Source organism: Phragmites australis, chromosome 20 (assembly GCF_958298935.1).
Source record: "Phragmites australis chromosome 20, lpPhrAust1.1, whole genome shotgun sequence".
NCBI classification, from domain to species: domain Eukaryota; kingdom Viridiplantae; phylum Streptophyta; class Magnoliopsida; order Poales; family Poaceae; genus Phragmites; species Phragmites australis.
In genome coordinates this window covers 16,030,473-16,047,961 of record NC_084940.1, presented here as the reverse complement: position 1 = coordinate 16,047,961, position 17,489 = coordinate 16,030,473, and the positions used below count along the sequence as shown (strand labels likewise).

The window sequence follows — 17,489 nt, the reverse complement described above, 5'->3', positions numbered from 1 at the left end:
GAGGTCTCTTCCTTAGGGCGAGCGCTTTCTTCTTTTTGCCCCCCTGCAGCGAGGGGTTCGCATTTCTTCACTTCCTCTGGCTGCCAGCGGAAGGTTCTCCGCCTATGTTGTCGTCCAGGGAGCCCTATCTGCTTCGACCCAGTAAGGGCGCGCTCACTTTCAGTCTGTCCTTGTAGGCAAGACCCCGAAACTCAAAAATCCGCTTGAGCCGTCAGTCGAGACCTTGCTCAGTGCATAGTTGGGCTTCACCCTGGGTGAACTTCCTGAGCAGCATCATGGCCTTGGCCTTGACTTCGGCCACCGTTAGGTCTGCCACAAAGCAAGAAGTGTAAACAAATGACAGCCAAGATGCACTTAGGAACGTGATAAAAGACAATACCTGTGAAACCTTGCAGAGCAGGGTGGGGACGGCAGAGCCCCTTCGGCCCTTTGTCTCCAAACTTCGGGATGCCCCAGTCCCGGCTAAGTAGCCATGCTCCGACTGCCACGAACTCTTCTACAACATCACGAGTCAAATAGATACTTCGCACACTTGGCGAAGGCCTCAAGTGCCGGCCATTGAGAGGTCTTCAACTGCACATCCGAGGCAGGGTTCCCCTTCGCTTCTTCACATTTGGAAACAAGAAAATCTTCCCGGTCCACTTGGTGGTAGAACCACCACTATGTCTAGTCCTTCGGCCACTTATTTTTGTATACCACAGCTGGCGTGGTCAGGCCAGCGTAGTAAGTAAAGTTTAAGCATCCATAATGGGCTTTGCTCTGCACGCTCTGGGTGAAGACCGGCTTCAGCTGATGGTGGAGCCGGTGGGCGATGGCGAAGGCCCTAGCTGACGCCTTCACTCCTTCGGAACGGGCCGCCCAAGCGAACAGGCCAAGCCATACAATAGCGTTTGGCGTGAGCTGATGCAAGTAGACTTCAAACAATTTCAAAACCTTCATGACCATCTTGTCACATGGAAAGCGGAGATCCGCATGGAAGTAGTCGATGAAGATGATAGCTTCGTCATCTCCGGGCTCCGGTGTCTCATGGCTCCCCGGGAGCCTAACCTTCGACACATCACTGGTCAAGCCCTCCTTTACAAGCCCAACCAGTACCTCGTCATCCACCTTAGACTGTCTGATCCAGTAAGTCTTCGCTCGGTTTGCCTTGACCTTTAGAGTGATCGCGCTAAGCTTCGAAAGCTAAGAGACTTGGGAAGCAAAGAGACCGCGAGAGACTTCGTATGAGAGCTACGGCTTTAGCGAGTTCATGCAATAAAAATTAAACCACCACGTGGAGTATATTTATAGCGGTGAAAACAGGGGGTAGCGGCGGTTAAAACGAGACGCATCGAAAGTTGAACCATAGCCGTAAAAGATGTTTTGGCATGCAGCGAAGACATTTAACGTCCTTGATCCAACAGTTGTGCAGGGGCAGGATGGCCATACCAACATAAATACAAACAAAAAATAATAATAACAATAGTCAAAATGAATAACATGAGGGGGCAATCTGCTAAAAATTAAACCTAGCCCCCACGAGCCTTCGACGGGCAAAAGGGGATGGCGTTGAGCTATATCATCCGATTTACAGGCTCGGCCCCTCGAAGATGAACCTTACCTGTAGGGGGCTACTGTTGGGGGATGATCTCCCGTACCCCTTCGGATGGCAAGTCGAAGTCCACCGGTAGCTAAGCTCTGATGAATGTTGGAGTTGTGTTTCAGGAAATGCAGGTGAAGGCTCTGGAGAGCCTTCGGTTAGAGGCCGAAGGTCGATCCGTGACTTCACCTGCCAGTGTAGGCGAAGGTTCTGGTGGGCCTTCGGTTGGAGGCCGAAGGTCGATCCGCTACTTCACCCACCAGTGCAGGCGAAGGCTCTGGCGTGCCTTCAGCCGGAGGCCAAAGGTCAACCCACGGCGCCGGGGGTCAGGATATGCGAAGATCCTGGCAAACCTTCAGGTGGAGACCGAAGGGTGACCCGCGGTGCAGTGACGGGACTGGCTGAAGGCGCCTGGTGGACATCGAAGCCCACATTGTCGCTCAAGGTATAGTTGTAATTATACATATGTACTTGATAGTACCATAATGCCCTCGAATATGCCGGGAATGTGGTCGTTGAGGGGGTGAAACTATAAATCCTAGCGTGAAGTGGTTGAGTATGGACTATAAAAGAGGTCATACAGTAACTGAGGTGACAGAGGAATTAAGATTATTTCACCTTCTAAACATGTGTCACACCCTAAAACCTTCGGCTTCCCACCAGACGAAGGCCTTCCTTATTTGAGGACTTAAGTTCCAACATTTCCCTGAAGCGTGTGTTACACATTTGCGTTGTCGTGCTTTGATCATGTACCGTTGTTGCTAGAGTGAGAGGAGTAGGAGAGGGCATGGGTGGTGCCATGCTACCGGCGCTACGAGGCCATGTGGGAGTGCGACGCCTCGTTGCTAGATGTGATAGAGGAAGCATGGGAGAACTAGGGAACCCTGCAGAGGACAAGTCAATAGAAATCCATTCAAGCCATTCAAGCTTATAGGAGTTTTGACCCCTCAAGCCTTTTGTACTTTAGATCTACATTAGCAAACCTCCCCGACTATGCACAAGGAGCCCCTCAACTAGTTTTAGATCCATCTAGGCTAGACAAGAACACCCTTGTAAACAGTCTCGGAGATCAATATAAGACAAATAAGACATATGACTACTATCGTAAGGGTGGTTTGAACCTGTATAAACCTCTGTGTGTGTCATATGATTCATTACAGGGAGTATCCTCTTTTTCTTCTACAAGTTCATAAGATCGGCGGTTTACGAATTGTCAATAATAACAATTTAGCATGTTTGCTTATTGTATAGGTGTTTCATAGTACATATGAAATTACGCCATTTCTTGTTTCTCACCTCATGCATAGTCCGAAAGGGTGAGCTAGAAAAGAAGGAAAGAAACAGTTTGTTGACATTTCTAGTTGAAGCTATGCCATACCTAGTTCCTACATGCCCCTTGTAATGCGAAATGTGCATAAAGTGGCATGAAAAAACATTTTATAATTAAATTTGTTGAAGTCTATTCAATAATTTCAAATGAAATGTAATAAACACTTTGAACTTTATTGAAATGTATTCAACACTATGAAACTTCACTGAAATATGATTGAAGTTTTGAAGTTCTTCACTATGTTTTGCTATTGAAACAATTTGAAACTTCCATGAGAAGCTAGCTAGGTTTCAGTTTAAAGCTCCCCGCCGCAATCCAAATTTATCCCCCGCTATAATTGCTTCCTGAATCCATCTTTGCTAGCTGATCCATGACTACTACATCTCATACCAATCATGTTCTCTTCTAGATCTGCCCAAAGCTCACTATGTGAAAAAGAGTCATAAATAACGAGTGATAACCGTTATGGGTGATGGGTCCCGCACCCATCACCTCAAACATATTACTGATGACTAGTCATAAGTTACGGGTAAGAACCCGTCACCAATAAGGTCATTGGTGACGGTCACAACTTGACCATCACTAATGAAGGTCATAAGTGACTATAAAAAGTCATAAGAGTGGCGGGTCAAAGTTATGGCTGATGAACATTTTTTTGTGTTTTTGGACATGAAAAAAGTCAAAAATATTTTTTTTCACCCGAACCATCCCAATGCAGGGGCCATCACCACCCGCCACATGTCACCTGCTATTTTTCACACTATTTTTAAACCTTGCGTTCCGTAGAAATTGAACTTGCGACCTCTGCTCTCGTGTGTTGCCCCTTCGCAGGTGAGATTCCCGTCGTGAAGGGATTTTCGTTCCCTTCAGCGCTCCAACGGTTTCCCTTCACGGTTCCCTTCACGACGGGATTCCCAGGGTCATTCCCTTCATGACGGGATTCTCTCTCCTTTCCCTTCGCGATTCCCCTCGAAGGGAAGCTGTTGGAGATGAGAGAAAATAAAGGGAATGAGAACGGGGAAGGGAATCGGGAAGGGAACGAAATGAAGAGAATATGGTTGGGGATGGTCACCACCACACCATTGCATGCATTCTGGAGAAAGCCGGATATTTTATCCTTATAACATTTTTTACCAAAGGCTATAAGTGACGGGCCATGGTGGACTGTTTTTTTTTTTTTTTGCCGAATTGTAATTTTATCCTTTTAACATTTTTTTTGTTGAATGTCATAAGTGATGGATCATAAGCGTGACTTGTCACTTATACCCGTCACTTATAACTGCTTTTTTGCCAAATTGTAATTTAATATGTGACCCGGAGTGACCTTCAGCAAAAAGATATAACTTTTGCATACGGACTCCGATTTTGACTTTTTTTAATTTTATGGACATCAATAGAAAAAATTACATCCGTTTCTCCCTGATATCATTGGGTTCGATGAATTTTTTTAGGCCAAAAATGGCTTGAAAGATTGAGTTCTCACGCCCTAAAGTTTTTGCATTGTTTTCGGAACGCACATTTATATCCATAGCTGTCACCCTCTACATCAAATTTGAGCCGAATATACAATATTCTAGTAGTGCTATGATAAGAAAAAATAAAAGAAAAATAAAAAATTATAGCATCATGCTATGTACATATTTACTCTATAAGAAAAAAATTAAGTTGTGATAGGAAATTGATTGACTAATATATCTAATGATTGATTAATTAAAATTCCTTCATCTCCTTTGTTTTATTAAACTTGTCATAAGTGACAGGTTACAATTTGACCCATCACTAATGACTCTTTATGATGACCGATCACTGATGAGTTGATCATTAGTGACGGATCATAATTTAATCCGTCACTTATGACTGGACTAGGATGATCTATTTACTTATGACTGGTAATAAATGACGGGTCACAATTTGACTCATCACTTATAACTGGCTAACGATAACCCATCACTTATGATTTGTAATAAGTTATATGTCACAACTACGATCCGTCACTATTATTATAAGTGACAGATCATATTATGACTCGTTATTAATTTCGTATCTTCTTTTCTGTTTTCACATAGTGGTGGTTTGCTGTAGCTTTTGTAGGATCACGATGGTCGACTATAGTGAGGTTGATTGGCTGTTTCAAAAAATTCTGAGGTTTAGACACTCACGGGATTGTAAGTTTCAAGCTATTGAAAATTATGCTCAACGTTAAGTCGACTTTTGCAGCCGTTGGTTTCATGCTGAGATGGTTTATGATGTGTTTTATGTTCTTGTGGGCTCGTTATGCTAGTTGGAATTCCATTTTTACTCGACAGTCGCGGCACCCCTTATCCACACAGTGGAGAGAGAGAGAGGCATCATGGAAAAATCAAGGTAGGGACTGTATATGAAGCGAGGAGGTCATCAGTGATGTGCTGCGTCTGCACATTTGCATGGCGATCGTAATCGTTCGACGGGTATCCTATGAAACGAATAGGTTATTGAAAAATGTATAATTTTCACTAGCACGAGATTTACTGGTTTAGACACTCCATTTGTATTACTAGAACAGCATAAAACACAACTGTTTTCACTGAGTATGAAAAGAATAAAAAGTATCGATGATACATCACAACCAAGAACTAACAATTAATAAAATTTAGAACTCACAAGCGATATATATTACCCTGACATGTAGCTAGACATGAACAGATGATGCACTTGACAGCTACAAACGAATGAACTAATTAAAGGTTCAGCACCAGCCACTCCTAATACCCGTCCTGCAGGCTAGATCGTGGCGGTCGCCGCCGCTGCCGACGGCTCCTCGACGTGGCCGCGCCCGAATGCTTGAACGTGGTCCTTGAGCGAGCGCTTGTGCTTGAAGTCGGAGCCGCAGGCGCAGCGCCATCGGCGGCCGCAATTCTTCTCGTGCGTGCGCCAGTCGCCGCGCACGGCGAGGGCCTTGCCGCAGCGGCGGCAGAGGAAGGGCCTGGCGCAGTGCCTGCGGCGGTAGTGCGTCTGCAGCGTCCGAAAGTCCTTGAGCGGCCGCGCCCGCGGGTGGTCCACGTGGTTCTGGCACCCCGGCGCGCAGCAGAAGCACGGCAGCCGGAGCATCGCCGCCGGCTGCGAGCCGCGGAGTGAGTCGGGGCCGCGCCGATACTGCGAGCCGTGCCCCCACATGTGCATCTGGACGTCATATATATACAGATATAAAAGTAAGTAGTTAGTGGTGAACTGGTAGAGTGATTGTACATGTAGGACATACGACATGCTTTGGCGTTTGCATGCTCAAGTTCAAGTAAGCACACTCAATTGATTAGCACTTGAATGAGCTATTTACAACAATACAAGAATGAGCTATTTACAACAATACAAGATTAAGCTTGATGAATAAGTTCAAAGCTTACCTATTGAAATTGTACAACTTTTATGTGAAGATGCATGCCATCTGGTCACATGGACATTCTAGGGCTAAGACCAAGATAATACACATCCATGGTTTGTAATTTCCTTCAGTCCTATTTACTTTTGTTAGTTTGAGATATCCATACAGTATCATATAAGCATGAGTGCATATTACTATTTTGATTATATATTACAATGATAAATAAATTTGACAACATAAAATTATTTTTATAATAAATAAATTGATATTGTTTCATGTGACAAAGGCACTGATTTTACGTACATGGATTGTCAAAGTTTTGAAAGTTTAACTTTTGTAGCAGGCATATTTCAGACTATTAGATCGAGGAAGGTTTAGTTAAGATCTTGTAAATTACTAAAATTTAAGATGACAATGGAATCCTAATATTATTTATGGTTGGTTGACAATGCATCAAGATGAATCTTAAGATCATGTATTAAAGAAACCAAGCTCATCAAAAATTGAAAATTAAAAGGAAGCAAGAACTGAGATCGATGCCCTTGACAATTGTGAATAAAAAGCATGGCTAACTCCCACATATAGCTAGACGTTACTTGATCTATGTATGAAATGCAACCTCTTAATTTTAGCAAGGTACACATCACATTGGATCTCTCCTGTAAATGGCTTGGTCATCGTTAAGAACGCAAAGCATATCCCGGGTCCCGGCTAGGAGTTTCCAAAAATTCAAGCTGCGTAGATCCATATATTTCTAGGAAGGAGAGAGAATAATCCTCTTTCTCTGTCTGTCCTTCTGTCTCTCTGTGAGCGTGTGTGTGTGCGTGCCCGGACCACGTCAATACACATATGCCATGACAAACATACATATGAAACAAGCACAAAGGCCATGATGAGGGGAGGAAGCACTACATATCAGCTCTGGCTAATCGTGGGAGCTCACAGAGGAAGTACAAACTAACCAACCTAGCTGAATGACATAAGAGGCTTCTCAGTCTATGATGCAGTAATGCTAAAGCAATGATCTCATGATCTCCCGTATCCATGACCCCCCATCCAGGCACTACAGTGTCTATGGCCCCCATTGCACATGCATGCATGCAGACATACACTGATATAGATTCCCCTAGCTACTGTGTGCAAATTCTTATGCATGGTGATCATGCATGACATGCTAGCATCGTCACAAGCACATCAACCGATCGATCTGCTTGTTTGGGATCGATCAAACCTGCAGGTTGTTGTATCTGCTGAAGATCTTGCAGCACACAGGGCAGGCGAAGAGCGTGGGGCCGATGAGGATCTGTTCTGGGGTAGGGATCCAATACTTGCCCTTGGTGAGCTTCCCAATGGCCAAGTAGTCGACGTGGCGGCCATCACTTTCCTCTGATCCTGGCTCTTGGCCTTCTTCCACCTTGTCATCGCCATCATTGGCGACAGTAGTACTCTTTGCGAGATTGAGGGCGCGATTTGGGCTCGGAGATGGTGGGCCAATTTGGAGTTTGATTTCCACATCCTCCATGACCTCCTCTTCCTTCTTCCGTCGTTGATCATTGTCGTGACCATGTTTGTGGTCATGACTTGAAGGTAGGAGGCTGATGAGAGGAATTGCTTCCTTTGTGAAAGGGGGAGGAGAAGGAGGGGGTGGGGAGACCAAGCTTCTTTGGAAGGAGGAGTGGTGGTCTATGTGAGGCCTAAGGAAGGTGTATGGGTTGGCCATGGGAGGCTTGGAGAGATAACTTGTTGGAGTGGACGAGCAGTGCACCAAGAAGGTATCTATTATAGAACTCCCCCCCCCCCCCCCACCTGGCGAGAGAGAGAGGGGTAACCTGTCACCCGTGATATGTATTCATCCACAGGGTTTATGCCACATATTTGCACCAGGCTCATGTATAACTTTGCAGGCCTTGTAGCAATCTTAGCTTCTAGTGATCCGGGTTCTCGTGCAATTCTATGTATCATGGTTCTTTAATTTCATTCTGTTTTCTTTTCTTTTTTCCCGATGGAATAATGCACATCATGTCATGCGAGAAAAATGCCTGAAATTCTCTGTGGCTGCGGGCCTTACATGTGATGGACCAATGATTAGTTCTTCCACTGTATCACTTCTCGATATATTATTAATCGACAAATTTCTATTGTAGATGTGGCTTAGTTTTCTTCTTAATCTTATGCAGACATATCAATGCTTTGTCGGATCGTTAAGGCACCTCAGGGAGTTAGCAGTAGATCAATTTAGAATATTATAATACTTATAAAATATTCTTGGCGATGATTATGAAGTGTTTGAGTAGTATAATTTGAAACATAACATATGGTTTAAGATGTATACTTTTGGCCAGTTAAAAACAATAATACTATATGAATAATTGTATCCTCTGTTCTTGCTGTTGGTTTTATCATTCCACTATCTGCTTAGTATAATTTAGTGTGTATGATGAATTAGCACTATTAAGTTAATTTAAATAACCTAAAAAGTTGCAGAATCATAGATTTTGAAATTAAAGCTTCCAACTAGAAGAACACAGAATATAGATTTGTAATAATAAGGCAGATATCATCTCATTGTTCTCTGCAATTAGCCAGCGCACGACAAGCATCCACCGTTACATGCATTCTCTATCTTTGAAGGTAACCAATGTTTTGGAACTGTAATTTTTTGCGATAATGTATTGCAGCATAATTTATTTATTTATTTTTTTGCTAGCTACGATGCACAACAAAAAGTTGTGAAATTTTTACACTTCCTCCAATTTTACATGAAGTTTATTGATCTACAATGGTAGTGTAATAGCACAATCATGCCTAGAATCATCTATCAGCATTGAACATCCTGAATTATTGGAAATACTGACGCATCTAATTTTTATTATTCAGGCAACGCTAATGCCCTCAAGTTATTTCTCACAAAAATACACTGATGATATAACATGGACGTTGGACTTTCTTAGGCCCACATATTCTTGGCGCAAGATCCAAACTTTTATTGTTCGTAAAAGGACAGCAGTTCCTAGTACTCTTTTTAATTAAGTCATGCTGAAGAATTTGAGTTTGTCTGGCCAAATCACTTTCTTCTTGTTCTCTGATTTGGTTCACTACCAGTATCTTGTAGTTGTAGTGTAGTCATCTGTACGAGATTTCTTTATTAGTCCATTTTCGATATTTAATTTGTTGCATTTATGCACCCATGGTATAACAATGAACCCTCATAAGAACTAATATATAGATGCTAGCTGTTAATTAGCAACGACCTTTTTATTTGTTTCCACCATGACTTTCCATCAAAAGCATCATGAGGAATTAATTATAGCATCTCTGAAATCAAACTAGAACTCAAATGTATATCTTATCTTATATTCTGCCCCACTCCTTCTTGCATGGAATCATGGCCACGTACGTTGCTCATATATGCTGCTACTAACGGTCAGACACGTCACCTGCAGTGGGGCCCACAGCATGCATGCTTGCACGGGTATATATTCGGTCATAACACACTGTGCCCTGTGGGTCTCGTGTTATAGACATCTCCTGGAAAAACCAAATGTTGTATAATCACCGCCACAAAATTCAATCGATCCTTTCAGCTCTATCATTGTGCCTATCGAACTCTTCTCCAATGGCTTAGGGCAACTTTAGTGTTTGGAATACAACAGGGTGTTAAGATGAGACTACGTCAAAAAGACTAGCTTAGCAAATTCTGCTCTAGTGTGTAGCACCCAATCGTGGGACAAGAAAAAAAAATCGCTTTCCTCCTCCCTCTCCCATGCCCCCACCACCTGCACGTCATTTTCTTGCTCCCTTCCCATCTCCGTTTCTCTCTTCCCTACATGGCGCCGCCGGGCTTCTTCTCCGCCGCAGGTGGCTCAAACTGACCGACCTCCACCCCCTCTACCAGATCCACTGGCTTGGGTAGTCACAGCCTCCTCCACGCATCCCTTGCGTTTGCGTGTGATGGCCGACGAGCAACCAGTGGTCTCCTCACTCGTTCGACGCCCGCCGCCACACTAGAACTGATGGAGGTGATGACCGACAAGCGCCGGTACTAGCTCCGGCGGCCTCCTCACGGTGCTCTTTCTAGTTTCCTCCGCGGCCTCCACATGCGACGGCCAGTATGACTTTCTGAGAGGCGGGCATGTGCGTTTCGTTCTTTTTTTTTATGGTAATTGTCATTAGTGATGGGTCTCGTATTTATCATCTTAAACGTATTATTGATGGGTTAAGATATATTATCAATTCAGTCATAGGTGATGGAGTTACAAATTGACTCGTCACTTACACGATTATAGAAACTATCTTCAAAGGCGGTTCGTAACCGGTTTTTACAGGCGTTTAGCGTAAACGTCTGTGATCGAAAGCTTGTAGAAATGAACGATTTCAACAGACGCAAAATAGATTACCTGTGAAAATTTCTTTCTACATACGGTTCATTTAAAGAATCACCTGTGGAAATAGTTTTGAATCATCTATAGAAATGGTTTTTATAGGTGGTTCTATTAAGGAAACACCTGTAGAAATAGTTTTACAGACGATGCACTTTAGCGTCCGTCTATAGATAGATAGATTTTTACAGGTGGGTGACATAAAGGGCTCGCCTGTTGTATGCATTTCAATCAAAAATTAATAATTAGCATATATTATATTCCCTCTAGATTTCAACGTATTTTAAAGGGAGACTTCAATAGTATTTGAATCAACACAAGTTTAATATTTAATATAAGTACAATAATATTTGTACGTACAATATTTTTACATCATAAGTCAATTTACATCACAATGCAACATTGTTAAGAGTCTTTTCTCTCCTACTCACAGAGCCTCAGATGGCTAGCTAATTCGCCTCTAAGATCATAGAATCTGCCGCTCTTATTGATGACTTCGTGCATAATGAACCGGCACATGTCACATTGAATTTTTGAATATCTTTGTCTGTGAGAGAGGTGTTGATATGTTCGATCATCCGTGCCTGAAATGAGAACACAACTAAAAGAGTTAAAATAGTACTAACAATGGAAACAAAACCAAATAAAAATGTGCAAGCGCAATAATGACTTACATCCTCATAGTTCATTTTGTACCTTCCATTTACACTAAGAAACTCGCAAACATAATATCCACAAAGAACGGTATCGAAAGCTTACTTGTGCCACTTAAAAAAAGCAACATTTTCGTTAGTTCAATAAGACTCTTCGTCATAAATAGTAAGATACAAGTATTAGAGGTGTGTTATTATCAGAAAGTGTGTACAAATGGCCATAACATCCTGCTTGGTCGTATCATGTATCCCACATTTCGGTACATACCACTTGTAGGCCATATTCGAATGTCAATAAGTAAATATCAATTTGTAAATGATTTATAAGAATTTTTATGTATGAGAATTTTTTTTACCTCTGTATAATGTTGATAAGATCTTGGTAGGATTTTTGAGGGAGATTGACTGAGTCAAGGAACATGAGTCTGCTTAACTTCAGCATCAGCATTATACAAATAAAAGTGGTTGCCACATGAATCTTTATGTTAGGTTCTTGATCGACCAATTAAGTTGAATACTTATGTTAGGTTCTTGACGTATCACACTTACTTAAAGTTGTAGGGAGCCATGATGTAGTCATTGTCTTGTATTTCTAGCATAACACTTTCTATGTAGGTTGATATTTTAAGCCTACGTGTTTTAGTTATTTCTCTTATGACCCTTACTTTCTCCTTGTTACTCTTCCCCTTAATCTATGGGTCATCAATCCTCAACTTCGCGATCAAGTTGGGCTGAAAAATTCGTTACAGATTAATGAAACCGATCAGTAACTTCAACTTTTTCGTATTGTTAAATTGCATTCTATAGAACAAGTCACTAGTCATTAGTTCTATAGCATACATTGATAGATATATGAACATAGGAGTATATTGTAGGCACTTACAAGCACCACACGCTTATGAAATTGATGTTGAGTTTATCGTAGCGGAACAAAGCGTGCATGTCCTTAAAATCCACTATAAGATAGGAGTCTACGCTTAGAAAAATGTTAGCGGGGACAAAAGTAGTGATTATAGAGAACCCCACGCGACATGCCCTCATGTACCATTTGTAAAATCTCATCTCCCATGGACCTTCATAGAGTTGAAATAATGGCAGAATTGGCTTGCCATTCTTATATTTCTCAAAAACATCTAGTCTAGGTAAGAAATCTAACTGAGGGGTACTTAATATTTTGCAAGTCTCTTTCGCGAGATCGCCCTTCGGTGGAGATTCCTAGAAGGATGATGCATTTTCTTTTGAGGATAGAAGCCACCTCTTCACCGGTGATGTTAGAGTCTTTTTGTATGAGGTAACTATGATAGGGAATCTCTAATGCTCATGTGAATGTGCCGGAGGCGCAGACGCTCAAAGCAAAGGTGCCGGAGTCGCAGATGGTGAAGCATGATGCTAAGATGCATGAGGTGAAGACACTGGGTGTGGGTGCGAAGGTGCCTATGGCAGAGAGGCTTGGCTCTGGGAAGGAGGTGTCTGAGATAGAGATGTTGGGCACGGGGGTGGCCATGACACTATCGATTGTGACTACTGATGGGTGAAGATGATATTCCGTCTGGGTCATAGAATGAAGTTGCCAACTGTCTCATCAAGAATCTGGAGACCCTTAGGTGTGCTGCTGTCTAGCTTGTACTTCATGAAAAGTGGTTGTACTGAGTCCACTTGTATCTTGGCGTAACCAGTCAGAATATTTTGATTGTGAAACACACGGCCTCGAATGGCCTAGCCCATGGTAGCCTTGACAGTGAAGTTTTCCTTGCTGACCAAAACATGTAGCATGCAATGGGTAGCCTCTCTGATATCATCCCTTGCCTACCGGACACAGCGAGCTCTCTGTGTAAATGGAGCTCCCCGCTAGGAGACACTATTAATAGAGAGATTTATCATAGGCGGTTCACATAACTAACCGCGTGTGAAAGCTAATTTTCACAGGTGGTTCCTCATGTGAACCGCATGTGAAAATGCTTCATTTTCACATGCGGTTTACATAAGGAATCATATGTGGAAATTAATTTTCACAGGCGGCCTAAAACTGCACGAGTTCATAGCCTACTACTCAGTCGGTTTGTCATATGAACCGTCTGTAGAAATAAAATCTAGGTGTCTCAAAAAATAGTTTTGTAGTAGTATTAGAAAGGTCATTAATGACGAGTCATAACAATGATTTATCACTAATGACTTTTCACGTTTTTGATATGAAAAATTAAAAATATTTTTTTTCACTCAAGCCACCCAACATTGGGTTTATCACATATGCCCCACAAGCCACGTTATTTTTCAAACCGCTTTCAACCTTTGTGTTCTTTGAGAATCAAACCCGTGACCTCTCCTTACGCGCGTTCCCTCTTACCACCTCAGCTATCATATCGTTGTGATAGGAAATAAATATTTTATTCTTTTAATCTTCATTATCGAAGGTCATATAGGTGATAGGTTACTATTATGACCCATCACCTATGACCATATAACCAAATAGGTGACCTAGAGTGACATTCGGTAAAATAAGCATAACTTTTGTATATGAACTTTGATTTTGAATTTTTTTTTTACTCTATGAATATCTATAGAAAAAATTACATCCGTTTCTCCCCAATCTTATCGGATTCAACAAATTTTTCGAGGCAAAAAACGGTCTGCAAGGTTGAGTTCTCGCCCCCTTAAAGTTTTTTATCGTTTTTAAATATGTGTTTGTATCCATAATCACCACCTCTTACATTAAACTTGAGAAGTAATGTATAATTATTTCTATTATAGTGATGCTGAGGTGAGAAAAATAAAAAAATTATAGCATTATGCTATTTACATATTTACTATATAAGAAAAAAAGTTGAAATAGGAAAATAATTGACTAATATATCTAATGATTGATTAATTAAAATTTCTTTATCTGTTCTGTTTCATCAAACTAGTCATTAGTGATGGGTCATAATTTGACCCGTCACTAATAACTCTCTAGATGATCTATTACTGATGAGTTAATCATTAGTGATATGTCATAACTTAATCCGTTATTTATAACTAGTTTAGGATGACCCATCACTTACGATTGAGCTATGATAATTTAGATTATAATTACAACGCTTCATTATTATCATAAGTGACAGATGATATTATAACTCATTATTAATTATATATCTTCTTTTATCTGTTTTTATATAATGCTTAGCGCCCGATGCTTAACTTAGGCTCCGGCTGCTAGGATAGCACCGGTCCAAGTTTTGCTGCAATGGATTGCATCCTGTCATCTTTGTCTCTCTCCTCCTAGCACCATCTAAAAACAGACACTGATGCTGCCCTCATATAGTACTATGATGTTTTCCAAGCTCAATAACGAACATGGATGACTTTTTCGTGAAATTAGTTTTAATTGTCACTGACCGACATATTGTCTAAGGGCCCATGTGTCAGTGACGTACGGTTGTTGCGTGTACTAGTTAGCTAGAAAGATTCAAATAGAACATTTCACATGTCAGGATGCATTGATTGCAGAGAAGAAATAATATCATTTCAGCAAGCAGAATTATCTGGAAGGAAGAATTATCTGGAGAAATAATATCATTTCAGCGAGGATAGATGCACGTAGAGCGTTGCCATGTTGAGGCATCATGATCAGAGTTTTGTGATGGAGGAGTGGAAAAGTCAGCATGGCCATTGCTGTCTCTAGTCAGCTTGTCGTGGTCGAAACTGCTTGCTTGATGGTAGACAATACGTACAACTAGCTGTTGTCCAAAGATGAGATTTTTGTATTTTCTATGAGAAGAGAAAATCAACATCATTTCTTAATAGAAATGAAAAAACATGGAGTTATAGTATTTTACAAAATAGGAATTTAATTTCAACTTGTCCTGACCTTGATTGAAGGCAAATACTAGTAGCATATACCCATTACCACATAACAGGTCATCAACGCCGATTCAAAATCGTCATCAGTGTCGGTTCCAGAACCAGTGATGGTTCTTGAACCGGAACTGATAGTCACCGACTATCAATACTGATTCTGGAATCGACATTGAAACTGTAACCAGCACTGATAGTTGGTTTTAAAAATTGACGTTTTGAAGGGAAAAAAAATAGATTTATTTTTGCAACCAACCAGCAACCGAGACCCGAGCTACCCACACGTACACGCTATCATCGCGTTTTTTCACGCATGTACGTTCTATTGGATTCGAGGCCACGACCTCCTCCCTCGCGCGTACATTCCTTACCATCTCACCTATCTCTCATCGCTGATAACGCTAAGAGATATTTTCCTTTTGATCCTTCCTACCAAAAGTTTGTCATAATTATTTCGGTATCTATAATTACTTTAAATAAAAAACTTATCAACTACAAAGTTATAGATCTCATCGAAAGATTTAATTTTTATAGTTTATCTCCATCCGATACTGTATGCAAAAGTTATGAATTTCGAAAAAAATTGATTGTCATCAACTATCAGTAACGGTTTGTAATATGAATTGACACTGATAGCCCTTTCGTTATTATGATTAGTTTGATGGAAGAGGGGAAGTACACTACTCAACTGTTTCTACAATATTTATAGTGGTAGTTTTATTTTTGTGACTCTTCATAGAGAGGAAGAATTGCATGCAAAAACTAAACTTTTGATAATATGCTCAGCACACAAATATATTATGATTGACCCTTAGCAATAAAACGGACAAATATTGGAGCCGCATGCTGACTGTGCGGGATTTATATACCAATTGTCGATGTCATGTGTGATTTGTTATGTTCCTTCTTATGCATTAATGATATCTCGTCTTTCTTTCTTTATGAGCAACAATCCATGAGCTACCTTTTTCTAAGCTTCGTTTGCACCTTCTTTTATTACGATGCATGCAAAAACAAGGGAATTAATTGCTGCTTGTACTAGACCTCATCCCCCCCCCCCACCTCCCCCAGATATATATGACCAGCCCTAGCTAATGCATCGATGTGCTAGGTGAAACATCTGAATTCTGAAAATGACTCAACAAGTTTTGTATCATGAATCAGAGTGGAATTGATAGGCTCAGTCACTCCGAAGTTGTGGCCATAGTTCAAACTAAAAAAATGTGTTCAATATGTAGAGAAGCTTTATCCTGAAATAACAAATGTGTTATATTTTTCTATCTAGATATGGTTACACAACTATAAATGCCTATGTATATTTATTTTCCACTTTATTTGCAATATAATGCATGGATGGTATGCACTCTTTTAGGCAAGATTACAGGGCCACACTGTTATAGAAATGAGCTTATATGTCGGTCCATCACTGCTGTTGGCGTACGGGTATGTGCCCCGAATAGATACGGCGAGAGCCTCACTCATAAGAGGAGGCTTAAGTTTGGAGATGAACTTGTGAGCTGAAAGGAGAGTCAAGAGAAGCATTGTCTGAGTATCTGTTGAAGTGTTAGTAATAGGGGAAAACCTCTGGGGTCCCCCTTTTTCTACCTTTTGAGGGCTTATTTATAGAGAGAAGAGATAGAAGAAATTACCAGCTTACCTCTAGGATATTATATTACAATCATATGCATAGAGGGGTACTTTGGGTATTTTACCCCTTTACATATCACGGGGTGACTGAGACACTATGATAGTTATAATAATATCATAGTATATCGTTTAAATATCTTCAAACTATGGTGTTCCTCCAACAACTGCCGGTTTATAAAACACGCGGAAAGAATCTATCATCATGGCTTATGAACTGGCAGTGATAAGGGGATTCACTGCCATCCGATGCTTAAGATGGCAATGATTCCTAGCTCCATCATCACTGCCGGCTGAAGCCACTAACCGACAGTGATAGGAGGGCATCACTATCGGCTGGTTATATGAGTCAGCAGTGATGTCTCGGTTATATAGCACGAGAAAATTCCGTATTTGCCGCCTCTGCCCAACGCGCTATCGATGTCGCCTTCTTCCTCACCTCCTATGAGCTTTGCCACGCCCGAGCCAAGAGAAGCAAGGCACAAGGTCGTTTGAGCCTCCCTCAAGTGAATCCCACACGAATCTGCCACCCTTCGACCCACATTGAGGGCACTAGCCTGTTCTTCCCTAACTTCGGTGACTGCTCCGCCACCTTGCCATCAAGCCACACTGTCATTGCTCCTCCTCTTGAATCCAACCCGTGGTGAGCTTCCCCACAACACCTTCGATGTCTTGCATTTCTTACTAAATCAAAAGGTTCAATTCATTCCACCGA

At 41.4% G+C, this 17,489-nt stretch overlaps 1 protein-coding gene across 1 annotated transcript; it reads right to left on the bottom strand.

The window, feature by feature from the left end:
* Positions 1-5,476: 5,476 nt before the first annotated feature.
* LOC133901940 (zinc finger protein WIP2-like) lies at positions 5,477-8,060 on the bottom strand. The gene is made up of 2 exons (XM_062343491.1): positions 7,499-8,060; positions 5,477-6,068 (listed from the first exon to the last, which is right to left on the bottom strand). The coding sequence occupies exons 1-2, from the start codon at positions 7,985-7,987 to the stop codon at positions 5,670-5,672; spliced, it is 888 nt and encodes a 295-aa protein (XP_062199475.1). The 5' UTR covers positions 7,988-8,060; the 3' UTR covers positions 5,477-5,669.
* Positions 8,061-17,489: the final 9,429 nt, after the last annotated feature.

Coding starts and splice junctions, on each gene's coding strand:
- LOC133901940 (XM_062343491.1), bottom strand. CDS start 7,987: ATGGCCAACCCATACACCTTCCTTAGGCCTCACATAGACCACCACTCC. Junction 6,069..7,498: donor GCAGATACAACAACCTGCAG/GTTTGATCGATC, acceptor TATGACGTCCAG/ATGCACATGTGGGGGCACGG.